This window comes from Pseudorasbora parva, chromosome 16, assembly GCF_024679245.1.
Source record: "Pseudorasbora parva isolate DD20220531a chromosome 16, ASM2467924v1, whole genome shotgun sequence".
NCBI lineage: Eukaryota > Metazoa > Chordata > Actinopteri > Cypriniformes > Gobionidae > Pseudorasbora > Pseudorasbora parva.
Window position 1 is genome coordinate 30,540,252 of NC_090187.1, and position 20,425 is coordinate 30,560,676.

Below are 20,425 nucleotides of genomic sequence, written 5' to 3' on the forward strand. Positions count from 1 at the left end.
AATGCTAGTAGAACACATTCAGGGCTTTAACACCTCTCAGGAGGAGCGTCACAGACCGCATTGACCACCTTAATAAAAGTGTCCGCATTTCATCATAGAAGGATGAATGTCTCTTTGAATGTCACACTATACAGCGTCACCCACATAATTTTTTCAAAGGTCCATAGCAAACGTGGTTAAAAGTGTTTGAACTTGTTTGCATAATTTAAAATGGCAAGACCCTTTCTAAACCTAAAAACAACTGATTGCTAACTATATTCAAGCAGAAAGTAAAACAACTAAAATAATAAAAAGCACAATGTTAAAGTGTACAAAGTTTGAAGAACATTCACTCGTCTGAACATTTTAATTATATTACATAAATGGGCTATACCAACAATAGTGCTTTTACTGTTCCTGCTCCCATAAATATGATTACTACTGTTACATGGAAATAAATAATAAAAAATGTAAGTGTACTTTAGTTAGAATTATTGCACCCCTATTCTACTGCACTCCATCAGTTTGATGTGCATTTATTTGACTTGTTCATTAAATTCTGCGAAGTTTAACAAGACTCGCTTGCTGTCATAAATTGAATATGCAAAATGGAAATACTTGCAGGACTTTCAAAACATTTACAGATAAGGATGCAGATGAAACCACATCAACCACTGTCAAAGGACAACAGGGCAAGATGTGGTAAACACTTATACATTTTCATGTTTCATTCTCGGGTCATGTACCTTTCCTGCAGCAGCTCATTCTGTGTCCTACACTATGTTTCGTCGATAAAAATAGCTAATTCAGTACTGTGAAGGGACATAATAAATAATAATAATAGATTTTATTAATAACACACTTTTCATTCTGAAGAATCTCAAGTGCTAAATGACTGGCTTATGGTTTCCAAGAACAGAGCGCAGACGGGACTAATCGATAATCAACTTTGTTGTCGATTATTTTCATTATCGATAATAATCGATGTTATCGATTAGCTGTTGCAGCCCTGAATTAATCTCACAAATGAGAAATACATAAAACTGCTGAAATTAATACATAAAGTTAGATGCATTGGGACGTTTTCCGGGAAGTAGCAGGCAATTTTTTTAGAAATTTGATGTGGCATCATCTTATCTATGTCAGAGGACATAGATCGTGGACAACGGATTATGAGCAACGTCTGGTTCTCCATTTACGGCGAATTTAAGGTTCCCCTTCTTAACGCTCTTTAAAAGGAGCATCTTCATTTTCATTATTTGTCACATGAGCCAGCTCATTTCTCAGTTCCACTCCTGACTGAAGTGTCGGTGATCACATGACCTCAAATGTCAACAGGCTGTTCCCAATCTCCTTCCCTCTACAATAGCACACTGCGGCTGTTCCTTTATTAGCCGCCCGCCCTCCTTTACAGCCCGACAACAGGCTCTTCCGTTATTAGCGCCGTCCTCCCTCTGCTCCTTTGCACAAACAGGCTATTGCTTTATTTGTGCTGCTCTCCCTCTAGACACAAACCAAACCACAGTTCCTGTATTTGTGTCAGCCACCCAGTTCAGCAGAGCAAACAAGCTGTTCCTTTCTTTGACTCATTCTCTGCGTCTCTTGCATGCTCAAACAAAAAGGCAGCTCGTCCGCGTATAAGTGAATAAAGCAGGTCTGTCTTTTTATTTACATCCCCCACTCTAAGGTGTTAGAGCAACTGGCTGTTCTGCAACGGAGGTGCTGCTCCATCTGATGGCTGATTTGCCTTCCTTTTAAAGGGTCACTGTGATTAGTATTAAATGATATCTAATTTTTCAAGAAATCAATCACAAGTCTGCTAGCAGGCTTGTGTAGGGTGTAACACGTGCCTCACTTAGACAAAACAAGTGGCCAGAGGTGGCAGAAACCCAGGTAAACGACTTAAGTGGGCTTGTCTATATACATAAACATACACAAACACATAAAAGGTTGCCATATCTACAATATCCTGTATGACGATGTGACGGGAACTTGTGGTGAGCTTGCGTTCTATCTGCTTATCTTCATGTCACTCGCTGCCCCCCCTGTCCTCTTTTCCACATCTCTGTTCCAAGAAGTCCGATTCTTCTTCCTTCGTCTCATTCAGCCTGTTTTTCATGGTGCAATTTTTCTTTAAGGAGGACTTCAATAGCTCTCCTCTCACCATTGCTTTGTTGCCATGGAAACAAAGAGATGAAATAGAGACATATGTTTTTTTTTTTTTTGTGTTACCAGGGAGATCCAGATGGAAAACGATGTGGAGAAAAACATCAGTGTGTTCAGGTGGCGTCTCTATAACTGACAAACTGATCTTGGAGAGCACTCATCAGCACTGCACTGCACCTACTAAACAATGAGGAAGCACAGCGAAAACAAAGCTTCTGATATTGATATATTAAAGAAGAATTGCAAAAGTCAGACAAATCCATTTTAAATGATCATATCAGCAAATAAATGGATAATGCAAAGTTTCTGAATTCAAATATTGGTATTGAATTGAATGGTGTACATATGAAGTCAATGTTCAATATATATTTTTAAAGTCTCTAAGTCTTTAATTAAATTGTAACAGCATATAATAACATATTTTGGCCATTTCACTCTCTAGTTATCAGCATCAGACATTTAAAAACCAATAATAGTTGACCACAATATTTAATACCATGTTATGTTATGACTGTCGCAGCCAAATGTGTTGCTAGGTAGCGGTGTGCAATATACCTATATTGTCTGCGCTGATATTTGATATTGCGATCAGACATTGAGTATGTCCTAGACTGGGTAAACCCAGCCTGATCTGCCGGCGATTTGATTGCGCCCTGCAACTCAGTCTGGAAACCTGTACATTAACTTCTACTGCTTCTGTTACACTTTTGTGGGAACCAATCACAGACTGGCGTGCCATTTGGTCGGTTTAACACGATGGAGTATAGAAAAACGATGGGTCTTTGCCTGTTGATCACGCCTCTTGTGGTTTGATTGGTTGAAGGACTATCCAATTACGTACAGAGTCATTTGACTAATGCTCTTTATCAAGCCTCTTGTGCAGTAGAAAATACAGAGCAGACTCCCCAGACCATAGCCTGACATCGTCATACCCAATTCTAGTCAGAATATGAGTCTGATATTGCTCCATTGGGCTGTAATTATGGGGCGTTAAAATTGTAAAGCAATCGAACTTGGGTTCGGCAATCGAACCAAGTGTGAAAGCACCCTTAATATTAGATGTCAAATGTCAACAGAACTCAACTGCACAATTTTGCTAAGTCTGTGACTCTCCTGTGGGCTGTTTTCAATGTCCGCAGGTTGAAGCGAACACACATTTTACCCCCCAAATCGCCAATTGTTTCCAGAGAACCCTTTTGGGCTAGTAATTGCCAGGTTTTGTTGTAAAAACTTGGCAACCCTGTCTGCACGCAGGCTGGAATAGGTAACGTTAGAAGAAAAAGATGAGATACACAGAGTATTTACCAACAAGATCATTTTTGAGAGAAATAGTGAAGGTGAATGCATATAGGAACAAGTTCTCCGTTTAGGATTAGAACAAATTCAACCCAAGCGCCTTTGATGACATGGATGATTACGTTACTGTTTATTATCTGTCCATCATCGCCTCAAGCCCGTCCTGACAATTTCATTGGTCCGAGCGGTTTTTGTTCGGGCATAATTACTCCTCTGGATCAAGTCCAGACCGAACTGCCCAAGCTCAAATTTTGTGGGTTTTGAGTTTGGCTGGCATCCAGGCTAACCAGACCAATGTTCAATCTTAAATTGAGCTTGGTCTGGTGATAGCCAGACAAAGTATATCCCACACTTTACAAAAAACACCTAGAGAGTCCCAGGTATGCCAGGTCTGTGCAACAAAAATAGCCCAATGGCCAATCAAAAGTAGCCCAACGCGAATTTCTTCATCAAACTGCTGAATTCTCTACTGAATTTGTATGTCTAGGGGGGTGTTGGAGCGCAAAATTGTATTGAGGTGGAAATCAACACGCCAATAACTTAAAAGTTTCCAAATTCTGCAGAAAAATGCAGACTTGGCAACACTGGTGCTAGTAGATTAGACTAGTGTGCTTTTAGACTAGTGCATTTAGAGTGAAGTATTTTATTAAAATGTTTTTAAAATGCCCCCAATATTCAAAGGAGGCAAAAATGTCTCTATGTCTTTTATATTTATATAATTTAAAAACAGTTCAATAAACAAGTTAATATTAAGTGACTTCAATAGACACAATAGTACCTGTTTTGCTCTATTTCGCCAATGAAAATGTTCCGAACAAAGCCACAGGCTTGTTTTGCATCTCTGAGCAACACACAGCGGTTTCCTTACTGAATTAACAAATCGTTAAAATGAACGATTCAATGACTCACTCATTAAGACAGTAAAAGGCTGCATCTGAAATAGCATACTTCCCTACTATACAGTAGGTGAAAACCAGTATGTCCAAATTCACAGTACTCATAAAAAAGTCGGCAAAAAGCACCCAGATGACCTACTACTCCAGGGGAGAATCTGAAGTGTCACATGATAATGACAGAATGGCGAATGTAGAACGTCCAGATCACATTCACACTATATAAAATGTACTATTTTTAGCATATTCAAAATAAGTACCTACTTATATGTGTGATTTTGGATGCAGCCAAATGCTTTTTTCCTGAATGAATCAGCTAAAACACAAAGTAAAGTTTTCTTTTTTTTTAATCATTTCAAATATCAATATTCAACATTTTATGTTTCAAATATGAAATAAACATTTATCTAAATGCATCTAAATGTCACGTCTAACTATTGTTCTTTATAGCTCATTTGCACATTAACTGATTGAAACATTTACTTTATACATTTTTTATTTTTATTGTATTCAGAGTTTTTTAATAAGAAAAAAGGCTATACCTTGATTAAAACTTTAGTAATTTTTCCAACATGAAAATTTGATAGCGTTCCTTATTTATTTAATGTTGTTTTTTGGTTTAAAGTTGCTGTTCTTGTGTGTGTTGTATGCACTTCTGATGTTATTTTATTCCCTCTTTTCCTTTTTTAGTTCATGTGGAAGTTTGAATGCAATTTCGCATCATATGACAGATCCAAAATTGTGTATCTCCTTTTTCTCCTTTCAAACTATCCTTGTTCTGTCTCCGTTTGCTGCATGGTGCTTTTTATTTACTTGTATAAGAGATGGCTCTCTTATACAAATTAAGGACTATAATACATATATGGGGTATTTCAATGTTATCTGTGATTTGTGTGGTGTATTCTGCTTATGTGGAGAAAATCAAAAAGTAAGAAAAAAATAAAATAAATGATACCGTCACCGATATATCCATAACTATCACTAACTTGGAAATGAAAAAAAATCCCTCATAAAATGTTGACATGCTTTAGCAAAACTGTTCAAGCCCATGCAAATTCTGTGTAAATAGACAAAAAAAGGTAATGCATGGAAATGTAAAAACTACGAAAATGTGCTCTCTCCCAAAGTAAACATAGCTTCTTCCAGTTAAACTCTTCACCCATGATATATTAACAGCAAACCATGGCAGGCCAAGAGGAGGAAGCCATTATGCAAGCCAGAAAAAAAAAAAAAAAAAAAAACTCAAACCAGTAAAGCCAACTGTACAATAGTTTACTTGATCTAGTTATTTCCTGTGCATCTAAAACCACTAAAAGCAAAAGAGAAATTCAGTTACTCTACAGACGGGTACGACTGCATGCCTATGGGCTCTATACAGCACTAAAATCCCAAAGACAGCTGGCTTCAATTAACGCCATATCTGTTCAAATATCCATGCACGTGAACAGCAGTAAAGTCAGTAAAGCTCACATTTGCGTCCAGATATGTGGTTTGCACGTGGTGCATATAGGTTAAAAACAAAACACATCTCTTGTGAAATCTAGTCCAACAAAATTCTCAGTATGATGCAAATGACTGTGGTATGCAAAGAGTAATGCAGTCAAAATAGAGTTAAAGTGAAATATCTATTTTTAACCTTTGACTATTCTCCGTATTGCCAGAACTCACAAATACGTTTAACTAGAAAGTAGAGACAAACCAGTTTTACTTTAGGTGGGCTGAATAGGCAGAATTTTAGGATACCGTCATTCATTCATGCGTCAGCCTAACCACAAATTTGATGATCTGAGATGGTTTATTTGACAAAGGGAAATTTGGCGGAGAGTGTCTACATTACGGATGTCAACGTCATTTCTGTTTTAAAACCTCAACAGCTAGCAGCTGAGCAGATAAAAAAGCTCACACATAATCAGCAGAACTAACATCATATGATACATCTAATTACACACTCTTTGATTTATAGCCAAACCTATTGTTTACTCTGAGGGTCTCTGCACCTATAAACCCAATGAAGTCAGAGTGAAATCTCCATTTTGTTTTCATGCAGTACAACAAATTCATAGCCAAATAAATGATTTAATAGTTCATTAAGTGCCAGATTTTTTTTTACGTTTATTTGCATGCCATTATTAGTTATAATCAGTAAGCTTCCCACATACAAAATCATGTTAAAAATTATCTAACTAAAAATACTGATTCTGGTTGATTTTACACACACACACACACACACACACACACACACACACACACACACACACACACACACACACACACACACACACACACACACACACACACACACACACACACACACACACACACACACACACACACACACACACATTTTTAAAGACAAATTCATACTTTTATTCAGCTAGAACACACTAAATCAATTATTTTACAAAAGCTTTTGATTTTTAAATGAATGTTGTTCTTTTGAACTTTCTATTAATCAACAAACATTCATCAGCACAACAGTTTTCAACATTGATAAAAATAGTTTCTAGGGCACCAAATCAGCATCTGAAAACTGCTTTTTGAAGGATCATGTGACTGACTACTGGAGTAATGATCCTCAAAATGCAGGTTTTGCCATCAGAGGAATAAATGACATTGTAAAATATATCACGATGCAAACATTTTTATTGTAATAATATTTCACAATAAAAAAAACAAACATTTTGATCAAATAAATCCAGCCTTGATGAGCAAAACAGAGTTTTTTTTAAATATATATTTTTTAAATCTTATGATCCCCAAACTTGTATATTAAGCAAACTTTATCACAGCTGTTTAGGTACTCTCTAAACCGATCGGACACTGTTAGCCAAACACATCAGTTAAAAATGTTGGGAATCCCATTCCAAGATGCCTTCAAACCCTTAAGCTAATCATGTGAACTAGGGCTGCACTATATACTGTTTTAGCACTGATGTTGCGATGTGCAAGTATAGGGAATTGGGATTGAAGTTGACCCGTGAACCGTACGGGCCAGCTACCCTCCGGTTTGGAACGCATGTGATTCTCGGATTAATTGCAAAATTCAACCTTGATAAAGTGAAAGTTTGTCATTGCATGTGTTTTTAAGTCCTGTCAGTTTAAACATCAAGCGCAAGAAGACTTAATTTCCATGTTTTCTTTGCACGTATACAGGGCCACGTAGACAGTGTGTGAACACCGAATTAAGCAATTCTTCACGGCTGCATTCCAAAGTAGGAAGGCATCAAGGCATGTCTGAATCCAATGTTAGGTGCACTTCCTGTCTCCTGAGATAACTTCATTTTATGGATTATGGAAGGCAGCAAAGATGTATGGGTGGCCGATAGACCGGTAGACACAATTAACTGGTAGAGATTTGGGGATATTGTCTCTATTGCGACGTTTCTGTGCTGCGCGGTCATGAAAGCTTACTGTTTGCATGTTTAAGCATTGCGGTAGACCAAAAATTTATATCACTGTGTTTTTCAAAATTATACTGGTTTCAAGGTATGACGATATTTTTTCCCCCATGCATGACCAGGTGTTAACCCCATTTTCTACTGATTGAGAAAGTAAATACTGCAGTAGAATGCCCTATGTTACTGTCATGAGTCAATGTTGTAGAAAATTCTGCCTCAGAAGACCTGCAACATGCTCATTACAGACACCTGAATATTAAAATATGACCACGAAAAAAAGAGTTGAGGGAACATTAAGCATTGAAAAATGTAACCCCATAAAAACAAACTGTATTTAAAAGGTCTAAGGATAATTTCGGTACATTTAAGAGCACTAGTCTCTGAACTAGGGATGCTCATTTTGGTTCATTTTCCCGACCGGCAACCGATGCTCATTAATCGATTATTAACTGTTAACTGATAAGATTATAATTAGGGCCGGGACTCGATTAAAAAAATTGATCTAATTAATTAGAGGCTTTGTAATTAATTAATCGAAATTAATCGCATTTTAATCGCATATAAATATTTTACCTGAGAACAATGAGAAGTAATTTTTCACATGTATTTTTAGTATACCATTGAATAATGACTGAATACATAAGCTTAATCAACAAAATATTGTTTATTTATTTCAGTCCAGCAGACCAGCGCAATGTTTGCCATTAAGTGTAGCAAAAGCATATTTGTGATATTTGAGGCTCGATGTGCTGCGGTGATACGCTAATTCCTTGTTGTATAGCAGGGGTGTCCAATCCTGCTCCTGGAGGGCCACTGTTCTGCTGAGTTTAGCTCTAACCCCAATTAAACACACCTGTACCCGCTCATTAAGGTCTTATTAGGCATACTAGAAACTTTAGCAGTGTATTGAGGCAGGAGCTAAACTCTGCAGGACGTCAGTGGCCCTCCAGGACCGACTTTGGATACCCCTGTTGTATAGCTTGCACACAACCATGCTCTTGTCGACGCTTCCATCATTTCGTTTTTTAAAACTAAATTTCCCATCCACGGGGCCAAGCAAAGCGGTCTCATCAGCTTCTTCGTTCATGTTCACTATGGTTTGTTGTTTTCATGGTTGTTGTCGTGACTCCGGAGCGCTAGTTGGTGTTCCAGTATAATCGGTCCGTCAAAACTCATTCATTGAAAAACGTTCCGCGGGGCAAAAATAAGTGCGATTAATTTTTTTTTTTTTTTTTGCGTAATTAATTAACGCGTTAAAGTCCCGTAGTTAATTAATCTTAATTAACGCGTTAAAGTCCCGGCCCTAATTATAATATTGAATTGGCATTACATAAAAATACAATTGACGAGTGTCTGTGACACGTTAAAAATATTTTTTTTCACGTGTTTATTTTATAGTGCAAACAGCAGAATACAGAACAGCTCAATACCAGAACCTAGAGTCACACTAGAGCCCTGCATTTAAGCCCGAGCCCGACGGGACCCGCCTTTTTTTATGCCCCTCTAGGGCCAGGCTTCGGGCCAATTTTCATGTCATACCTGAATGCGGGACAGGCTTCGACCTTTTTTAGGCTTCTCCTTCGTTTTTATATTTATTTTATTAATTAAAAGAAACAATGTGCTGTGTTCGTGGAAACAACAGACCATAATAGCTTACGAGACTGTCATATACAGGTCCTTCTCAAAAAATTAGCATATTGTGATAAAGTTCATTATTTTCCATAATGTAATGATAAAATTTAAACTTTCATTTATTTTAGATTCATTGCACACCAACTGAAATATTTCAGGTCTTTTATTGTTTTAATACGGATGATTTTGGCATACAGCTCAAAACCCAAAATCTCAAAAAATTAGCATATCATGAAAAAGTTCTTAAACGAGCTATTAACCTAATCATCTGAATCAACTAACTAACTCTAAACACCTGCAAAAGATTCCTGAGGCTTTTAAAAACTCCCAGCCTGGTTCATTACTCAAAACCACAATCATGGGTAAGACTGTCGACCCGACTGCTGTCCAGAAGGCCATCATTGACACCCTCAAGCAAGAGGGTAAGACACAGAAAGAAATTTCTGAAAGAAAAGGCTGTTCCCAGAGTGCTGTATCAATGCACCTCAGTGGGAAGTCTGTGGGAAGGAAAAAGTGTGGCAAAAAATGCTGCACAACGAGAAGAGGTGACCGGACCCTGAGGAAGATTGTGGAGAAGGACCGATTCTAGACCTTGGGGGACCTGCGGAAGCAGTGGAGTGAGTCTGGAGTAGAAACATCCAGAGCCCCAGTGCACAGGCGTGTGCAGGAAATGGGCTACAGGTGCCGCATTCTCCAGGTCAAGCCACTTTGGGGCTACAGAGAAGCAGCACTGGACTGTTGCTCAGTGGTCCAAAGTACTTTTTTCGGATGAAAGCAAATTTTGCATGTCATTCGGAAATCATGGTGCCAGAGTCTGGAGGAAGACTGGGGAGAAGGAAATGCCAAAATTCCTGAAGTCCAGTGATGGTATGGGGTGCCATGTCAGCTGCTGGTGCTGGTCCACTGTGTTTCACTGTGTTCAAGGGCAGGGTCAATGCAGCTAGCTATCAGGAGATTTTGGAGCACTTCATGCTTCCAATAGTTAAAACATTGAGGTATACATTATCTAACTATAAAATAAAAAAAGAAAATCACTTTAGCTTTTTGAAATGGCTGTTTTAATGAGCTTTGAACCAACTAAACAGTTCATTCCCTTTAAAGGGGGGGTGAAATGCTGTTTCATGCATACTGAGCTTTTTACACTGTTAAAGACGTGGATTCCCATCCTAAACATAGACAAAGTTTCAAAAACTAAGTTTGACTTTTGATGGAGCATTTCTGTATCAAAAATACTCCTTCCGGATTCTCACAAGTTTTGGAGAGTTTTTTTCGAGTATGGATCCGCTTGACCTTGATAGAGCGGAAGGTCCTTGTATGGGCCGTACGGGCTCTTCTCCCGGAAAGGTGCGCGCGCGCGTGACTAGATGCACTCCGCCCATAAACAATGCTCTCAGGTGCAGCAGATCCAGTCGTCCATGCAACACGTCTGTCGCGCCGCGCGCCACTTTATTCCTATGGGTGACATCAAGCGACTTCAACGCTTCAGCACAGCATTCCGGGAAGGCAGCGCTGCATTTGAACCGATTTGAACGCAGAAATGACGGGAAGCTTTACAACATACGCTTCGGTCGCAAAAGTGGATCTCCAAGGTCTCTGCTGTCAGGACTTCAAGAAAATCAACAGTTAACTTACCAAAGAAGTGTGTTTTTGATGGAGCGGTCCCAACAATAAAGGTTCACGGTCCTGCTTTGGAAGCAGCCGGTGAGTAAAACAGCTTCAAATGTCTGTTGTTGGCTATCGTCACGTGAGTAAACGACACGATCGTGTATAACGTTAGTTAATTTATCAATGGAGCATGCGATCTATGGTGTGTGTTTAAATACATTTGTTTAGCTGACCAATATAGGTGTCAGTTTGTTTATTGTAAAACCACCCAAACATAAACCTAGCGTTCTCACAAAGCGTGCTTCGTCATTCAAATGCGCTAACTGACTCCATTGTTGTTCTATGTATAACGTTACACTAGTCTGACGTGCAAAACCGTTTTGCTTGCTACTGCTAATGTTTAGTCCCCTACAATAGTCCATAAACTGAATCATGTCCTCATAAACTGCGAGTAAACACACACAAATATTGACAGGACACTATATACAGTACATACCACAGAGACGGACGTCCTGCTGTTGCTGTTTCTCCTGTTCAATTTATTTCAGCCCCTGGATCTGATTCTGGACCATCTATGTATTAGTTGAATCTGATAGCCATGGTTTATTTAGGGTAACGTTTTCATCTCCACGCTTGAGGATGTCAGCTTTCAGAAGCTCTCGTGCTGTAGCTGCGCGCTCGCCATTCTTTAGCTCCGCCCACTTGATACGCCTCCAGGTGCTCGTTTTTTTCCGGAAAGACTCGGTACAGCCTATATTTCTTTTATAAATATAATAAAACTAAAGACTTTTCTGAGATATGAAGGATGCAATACTACTCTATAGGTACTCAAGATTGACATGAGTTTGACTGAAACTGAGTGTTTCACCCCCCATTTAAGTTCTCAGATTTCTGTCCAACTCAAATCGCACACAAACGCGTTCTACGCATTGTTTAAATATTCTGTTCTCTTCCAGTTGAAAAATAAAAAATTAGGCTGCAATTCAGCTGCAAAAAAAGTGATCAATAAAAGGTGCTGCTTAAACTGGACATTTACTTCAGGGCACAAAGAATGGTAAAATATTACTCTGCAAACAATTATTACAAGTATACAAATTAAAATCTTTTTTACATGGCAATTGAGCTGACAGATTCTCATTCACCTTTTAATTAACAGTATGAAACAGTAACTGAATGATCCTGTCTCCTTTTGTAAGTCGTCATGCATATGGAACAAAATACAGGCAAGTGATAAGACTATAATACCTAACAGTGTTACAATAAGGACTCCTAAGCTCGATCAAGCTTTATTCTATCCAAAATAAATCACATTACTGTAATTATTATTTATAATATAATCATTATTAGTAGTAGCATTGCCTTATCCAATAAATAGATTTTCCACTAATAAGTTAGCTTCAGCTGGAGAACTCTCCTCTCACCAGCTCCTCTTGTGCCAGGATTGTTTCATCTTTAAGTGCTTCACATGCAAGTTGTGCTCCCATTAAAAGCAAGTTGCCCCTTGCATGTATTGCACATGAACGCAAGCCAACACAAATGGCCGTAAATGAAAATTAAAATATGTTTAAAAAAATGCTCAAAAAAAAAGATCTTCAATAAAAATGTATAAATGATCTTACCAGTGCTTATGGTCGCTTGATTTGTTTGCGAGCGGCGTTGCGAGCTGTAGGTTATATCAGCCTGCCTCAGCTCGTCAAAAATGTATTTTTACTGTGGAGGTAATATTATAGTAGGCTAAATGAACTAACATTGTGATGCTTGAAGTGTTATATCTATGAATTTTATTATAGGTAAGACATATCAAGAGTTGATTTGATAGGCTAAACTGATTAAACTTGTGGTTAACTCACTCGCTTGGTCGTCACTTAAAAAATGTAAACTTTAATTTAACAAACAAAATATTGCTCTAAATTAATTTAACAAATAAATGAAACGAAATATAACTACTTTGACATTAACTTAAACATAACTGAACTATTTTAATGGCTGCGACAATGTAAGCCAATGTAAGCAACAACAAAAAAAACACGGGCTCCAGTCGGACTCGGGCTGAGATTTTTGATAAGCTGTCGGAGACAAAACCACACTACGAAAAGCATTAATCAAGGCTTCGAGATGGTCCTACATAGTTTGCATCTTTACCATTGCTTCATTTTGCAATATATGTCTGCGTCAGCACGTATGGTTTGTTGCATGTGTGGACGCCCCCGTGAGTAAAAAACAAACCTTTAATCCATTTAACTGATAGGGTAAATCGGTCAAAATTCTTACTATCGGTTAACGGTTAAACGGTCAATATGAGCATCCATACGCCGAATAAAGTGACTTTTTTGCCCATTCTTCTTTGAATTGTCTACTGTGTATGAGAATAATCCATCGTGTCATCACGGTCATGATCAGACGTACGGCTGTATCAGTGTTTTCTTGTTTGCACATATATTTTATTTGAACAAGACGTGACAAAATATGTGCGCATACACTGTGCTGGTTCATGTTTAGAGCACTCGAGAGTATATGAAATATATCCATAATTTTTTTAAAACTCACTGTCTCCGGTCTGTATCTGACCTATATGATCCATGTGGCAAGCACTCTCTTGCCCGCGCCGCATGTTGTATGAATTTTCTGCTGTAATGTGATCTCAGCTGTGCCCTCACTACATTGCGTGAAAAGGGACCACTCTCAAACCGAATGTTGTTTAATCGATATACCGGTGGGTATAGTGGTTCATATCATGATGACAAAAATAAATATTCGGTATTGAACCAGTATAGTGCCCAGCACTACATTGCAGTTTAAAAACAGGTGATTTTAAACCGTTAAAGTGAAATTAGCAGCGAAAGACAACTCCTTTCTGTTTATGCACACACTCTCTGAGAGACTCATTCTCAGCACTGTCTAAGAGATGATGCTCATAAAACAGCTGTGGTTTGTGGTCAGTTTGTGTGTAAATGTACGTTTTTGACCAAAGTTTTCCACTTCTGATGTAATTTCTAGCAAAAAAAATGTAATAAAAAATACTATTATAGTAATTAAATATTTGCTTAGCTCTCTTTATTTTGCCGTATATCATTAAACCAGTACACTGACTCAGAAGTAATTGCCATAAGGCAGCAAGGCAACAAGTCAGCTGCCTAAGTCTTTGAACGCATCCTTCCTCTTCTTTCTGAGCTTGAACAGACATGTGTATGCACGCAAAATTACGTAGAAATGCCCATCTCAGCGAGTATCCTCGTAACCACAGTCAGTTATGTGTCGTATAAAATTGAGAAAGAAAACGGATGTGTATCATTATATTGGATCTGTGCATTTGTCCTAAAGCGACCGCAGCCTAATAAACCCGCATCTGTTTGTGTCACAAATGTTAATCAAGCAACAAAAGAGAAAGAGACTGAGAAACTGTATTCATTTATTATATTAAATTATACAATCATTAGATGTCATTTTACATTTGATTATTCATTTTCTGGAGCTGAATACTGTCATATTTACCTAAAAAACAAAGCACTGCTTATTTAATTGGTGTTTTTGTTCTATTGTATTTATCTATGCTCATAATTTATTTATAATTTTCCATGCAGATGCACTCCCCTTCAAAATCACCCTAGCATTATTACATCTTTACAAATGGAGCCGTTTAAATAATTTGATGTAATTGTTTTCATATGGCGATATATATAATCCAGAAAACCTGACGTAGCAATATTTTGTTTTTTTCCAATATCACGCAGGAGGACATCCACAGACAAAGCCCTATACATTGCCTCTGGCACCCTCACATGAAAACATCTCATTTCATCAACATGGCTCTGCTGTTTGTTTCGCTTGAAAATATTGTCATTTTAAATCGTCTAGATATGAAAAGAAACAACATCAACCAACCGGTTCCATCCATCCGTACTTACAGCAACAATAATGAAAAATCGCTACAATATCAAGACACAAACAACACAGCACATGCAAAACACTTCATCTGAAACCCTGCCAGTGTTTGAAAATGTCCTCCTAATGGCTTTTCTGTGCTACAAAAACAAAGCCAGCTCCTACATCTCAATTACAGAGCATATTTGGATGGTGGCCGAGGGGATCTCAGGGAGCCACAATAGTTTATGTGCCCAGTCATCACTGTAGCTCTGTTTGTTTACAGCAGAGAGCCCAACAGTCCCGTTAAAATGGTTTGTTAAGTGTAACCTGTTTTGTTTTTCCCCTGACCTGATCATATTTAGCTGAACTCATCACAACCAGACTTGTTCAGCTTTAGTCAGAAGCGTTCCTCAAAACGCGGTGACTCTTCAGACGTGAACCGTACTGTACGGAGCTGCGTTTGTTAACATGTCCTCAAGCTAAACTAAGACAACCAGAACAGCATTTCAAATGCACAGTATCCAGGAGTCCAGCAACCACCCGGATCCAGCAACCACCCGGACCCAAAATGGCAAAACACGACAACCAAAAACAGTTATGCCGCTCTCACCTCAACTAGCTGTGCTATGTTTATACAAAGGATGTGTTATGGTGTATACGGGCTGTTGTCACATCTGGTATTTCATCGAATTAACAGGATCTAACTTGAACAGCAACTATACCCTGCAACACAAACAAAATGGTGTGCTTGAGGCTATAGGCATAAATGTGTCTTTAGAGGTAGGGCTTTCGATGTCTTTTTAACAAATGAGTGACAGGAAGCATTTATAATGGCTAGCTGTTACGCAAATATGATTTAGACTCTGAGAGCTTAGGAGACGGGGGTGAGTCACATCTTTTATATCTTCTAGTGAGATCATTTTCCAGAGCTGACTACACTTATCGAAAATGAGCTATCAAAATTCCAAATGTTTAGTCTTTGCTTAACACACGGGTACTTGAGAAAATCATGGAAAGTCATCTGCATCTTCAGAGAAAATAATGCATTTATCATCAATCAGGCGTCATGTGCTTCATCTACAAAGCAAGCAAGGTCAAATATTTTAAGTACATCTGAGTGAGATAATGTAATTTCAATGCAACCCTGGCATGGTTTGTGCAGGATAAACACCAGGTGAGGAAACCAAAGCATCAAAATCGAACAATTTATATGCTTAACATCAACAATAAGGCCTTTCTGTTGATATACTGACCTCTTTCTGAAGCACAATGGTTCGATGCACACTAGAATCACAAACAGGCTAGTCTTTGCCAAAAGAGAACATTAGCCACAGACAACTACCTCCATTAGCTACGGTCAACTGAACAAGGGTCACTAGCTAAACATCTATTAGAGACCTTGAAACTAAGAGAAAACCAATACTGAGTGACAAGACTGTCAAAGTACAAAAATCACCTAACGCTTTTGAACGACATAAACCGCTGCGAAATGACAGCATATAGTTGTAAACATAAACAGTCTGTGTTTGGCTTGGGTTAATCTCAGCTAGCCTCAGAAATCCCAAGGGCCTCTCGGTGTCAGCGGCTGAGCTTCATCCGACAGTCAGACCGTTGTTAAACAAGCAATCTAATTCATTCTGAAGCGTTCATTTCAGGAAGAAGTCAACGGCTAATTCGATCATATCAAAACGATGAAATATAGCTGTAAAATTTAAACCTTTAATTTAATCAGCCATTTGACGATGGCTCCATGAGCAGACTGTCAAGAATATCCTGAACTAAGAGACTATAGAAGACTTCATTGGCAAGTCTGAGATATGATTCATGCTACTCATCTGAAACAGGCAGAGGGTAAAACATGACTGTTCTCTCCACAAGCAACCTAACATCACTGACTGCACAATTTATTTAAAAAAACTGACATTGAGTGGATTCCCAGATATCTCCCAGGTGGGCGAATCCATTGTGACCGTGACATTACTTTTCCATAGACAGGCCTCTTGAGCAGCAATTAAGATGTAAGCAGTTATGTTTTCAAATATCTAAGCATTGGATCATGAGGCTTAAACTGCAGAGAAGCGAATAAACATCAGCAAGAAAAAAAAGAAAGAACAATAATTATCCAGTTCATCATCTCCACTGACAATAATTCAAATTTAAGGTATCCCAACACCGCTTTATCTGACCAAATTGAACAACTCATGTGTAGCACATGAGCATCATTCATGCACCTGCGATACGCTCACATATTAAATTAGTAACTCCGCTGACCTAAAAAAAAAAACATGACTCTTGAAAAATCTCATCTAGGTCCATGAACATTTTAATAAAGTTAATATTCCTGATAAAAGTCATTCTAAAGGGTGTCTGGGTGGGGGGTCCTAACCTACTGTGAACACCTGAATTACCTTTATTTAGGATTTATTCTCCAATACACTGGACTCCAATCATGGCATTTGTTAATGACGACTCTTTACTTAAATTATAACTTAAATGTCATTCACAATGAATGGCTGCTAACAACTTTTACGGTTTGTTTTTATAGCCAACCCACCTTCTTGATATTAGCAAACAAGGGAATTTAGATTGGAATGAAAATGTGTGCTTTAAACATGTTAACATCAAAAGGCCTCTAGCCTACATGGAAAGATGTAGTATTACTGACATTTTATAATCCTTTCCATAACAGATTATTGAAAACTTGAAATAAGGTTCAAATACCTTATGAACCAGACATTTTTTTAAACGGTTAAGATTTAACTTGAGGTGGTGCAATGCAACCAGCCTACTTTTCCTTACTTTTGTAAAAGATATTTACTTTAAAAACAATCGTTTAAAATTAAATTGGCACACGTCATGGAATGACCCCCCCAATAAAAGATATTATAATATAAACCCGGAAAACGACGACAAGGAAGCTGTTGAATTGTTGTTATTGTGACGTCACGGTGTTTCCATATCTATTTCGAAATACATCCGCTGGATAAGATAATTTTTTCGAGGATATGTTTTATTTATTTGAGTAAAACTTTTCCTAAATTATTTAGATTTTATAGAAACTATGTTGTCTTTGGTATGTTATTGGATAGTAAGTATGTAATACTGGTTCCGGGTATGTCATTCATAAATTAAAACGTATTTAAGACGCAAAAACGTATTTTTCGTTTTTAAAGACATCTTCCATCCTTAAATCTAGATGACAGTCTTAGTAACAATCCAGAAAACCAATTAGGATTAATCTGGAATTTAATTTGACAGCATTTTTTTTTTTTTTAAATTAAAGTGCTGTATTGTTGTAACTGGTACAATATGTTAGCTTAAGACTGCTCGTCTCAGAATTGCCATTATACAAGTACAATATTTGGTTCACTACTTTAGTTTTATATATTAGAGCATGTATACAATGTTGAGCTCAATATGAAACCGTTTCAAATATGGCCATTCAAAAGCGACCCCTGCAGCGCGGTTCTTACCGTGGCAGAGACCAGGCTGCTGTCCGTCAAGGTGAGGTGGTGCGGCTCCCACCTCCGTAAAAATTTGGAGGTGAGGATTTTACTGAGGAAGGTCCGCGGATGTTTGACCACGCACACCTGGATGTCCCCCTCCTGGAGCAATTTGTATCTCATGCCGCTGCTGTTGTGTAAAAGGCTCCTCTTGCTGCAGGGCCCTGCTTTGTGATTATTATTCCCCTCCGGCGGCGGCTGCTGCGCGGACATTTCCCCCAGAAGAGGCTTACTCTCTTCGAACGGATAAAACTGGTTGTTGTGCAGCTCATTTCCCCCACCGCTCCCGTTAAAATCCATGTTTCCCCTCAGCGAAAATCGACGGCTTTGGATCAGATCAGGTGGCTGTCTTTTGATTTCGAGGCCGAATAATGGTTGTTCCCGTGTTTGGCATATAGAGGTTCACGCGATCCACCGTGATTCGACCTCAACAGTGGTACGGAAAAGACAAGGGTCGGTGGCGGCGAGGACTGAAGCCATTAAACAACCCCGTCAAGATGAGGAAGGTTCGATAAAGTAATGTCTTTCCTTTGCGCGTCGCAAGCTATTCAATATGTTCGGGCCATTGCTGTATCCATTCCGCCTCTCCACTGCATAATATTCCAGTCTCCACGCTCCAAATACAAGATCCACAATGTGTTCAATTCTCCGTATTTTATTTGTTCTTTAGATGCTCGGAGTCATGGTTCCCTTTTCTGTCTTTTTTTTCCTCCCTATCTCGGTGGAGGAACCGAGTGCTTCGGTAGGGCTGTGTGTGGATTGGTCCGGGCTCGTTCATGTGATACCGGAGTGACGTCAATGGGGAGGCGAACGGATGCGCGTTTCTGTTTGATAGGGAGCGCGCACTTCCCCTCTCTCGCGCAAAATGGAGAAAAGAAAAGGGGGATTATGGCAAACCGTTTTAACAATGATTTCTTAAAGCTAACTAGTAACGATTTAATGTTAACCAAATAACTAAATGAAATAATTCAATTAGTAGTCGTATCCTATGCAATTCAATCACGAATGGTGCCTTTTCAATTTTTCTAAGTGATGCGCAAATTTCTGTTTATTACATAGGCCGTTAAAAAAATATGGACGACGTGAATCCATTCTCTTTTGCTGAAGTTTTTGAAGTCTCTGGATATCGTGTGCAGATTTGGGACAGAGTCTGTGCATAGTGGTCTCCGGACTGGAGTGCAGTAGAGAGCAGGAAGTAGAGGCGCAATACCAATACCACACTCTCACAGATGCAGAACAATTCATTAGGTTGGTGTGAAATAAACAGAAATGTAGAAATTAAAGCCCCCCCCCCCCCCCCCCAATAACTAGCTAACTAAAACTAAACTTATTTAAAGAATGAACACTTGAAATTAAATCATTACCATAAAAACTGCCTAAAAAGACTGAAACCAACTTGGGGGGGGGGGGGGGGGGTGTTTAGGTGTAATTTGATTTTTTAGTTTGTCTCGCATCCATTAAAAAACACAGAGGGGTGGGGGTTATGGCATATACTAGGACTAACCACCAGGGGGCGATCGAGGCACAGAGGCTTCAGTTTCTGAGAGGAGTGCTGCAGGCCCAGTTTATTACAGGCTTTTAGTATTCTGTTTCTTGACTAAAGTGCACTCAGCCTGATGGTTTTGGCTATATTGCTACTATGTTTGTTGAGAAAAATGCAATAAATTTGTTCTTAAACGTATGTTATTAAATATAAACAATTTCATTTAACCTTATACGCTGTAGTAGGCCTATAACTTCATTTCATAACAGAGTTTTGCATTATTTTCTGCACAATGGCCTACATGTACACAATGTTTTTACTCTTTTTTTCCCATGTGTTGTACATATGCTTATTAATAAATATTCACCTTTTGATTAATAGCCTACTGTTGCCTTACTGTAGTTATTCTGCATGTGATTTTTTATTTAAGGTTCATTTTAAACAAGTAAATATTATACTTAAAAATAGTTAAGACAGTCCACCCTGTTGAGTTAAACATTTAACTTAAAGGCTCAGTTCACCCAAAAATTTAAATTCTGTCATTAATTACTCACCCTCATGTTGTTTCAAACCCATAAAACCTTTGTTCATCCTCAGAACGCAAAG

General features: G+C 38.4%; 1 protein-coding gene across 1 annotated transcript in view; it reads right to left on the reverse strand.

Annotated features, from left to right (window-relative positions):
- The window catches only part of cmip (c-Maf inducing protein), a 46,426-nt gene extending 27,311 nt beyond the window's left edge, over positions 1-19,115 (reverse strand). Inside the window, exon 1 of the mRNA XM_067420244.1 lies at positions 18,307-19,115. Within this exon, the coding sequence (XP_067276345.1) occupies positions 18,307-18,636 (330 nt within the window). The 5' untranslated portion in view covers positions 18,637-19,115. The remainder of the gene's footprint in view (positions 1-18,306) is intronic.
- Between the last annotated feature and the right edge of the window lie 1,310 nt (positions 19,116-20,425).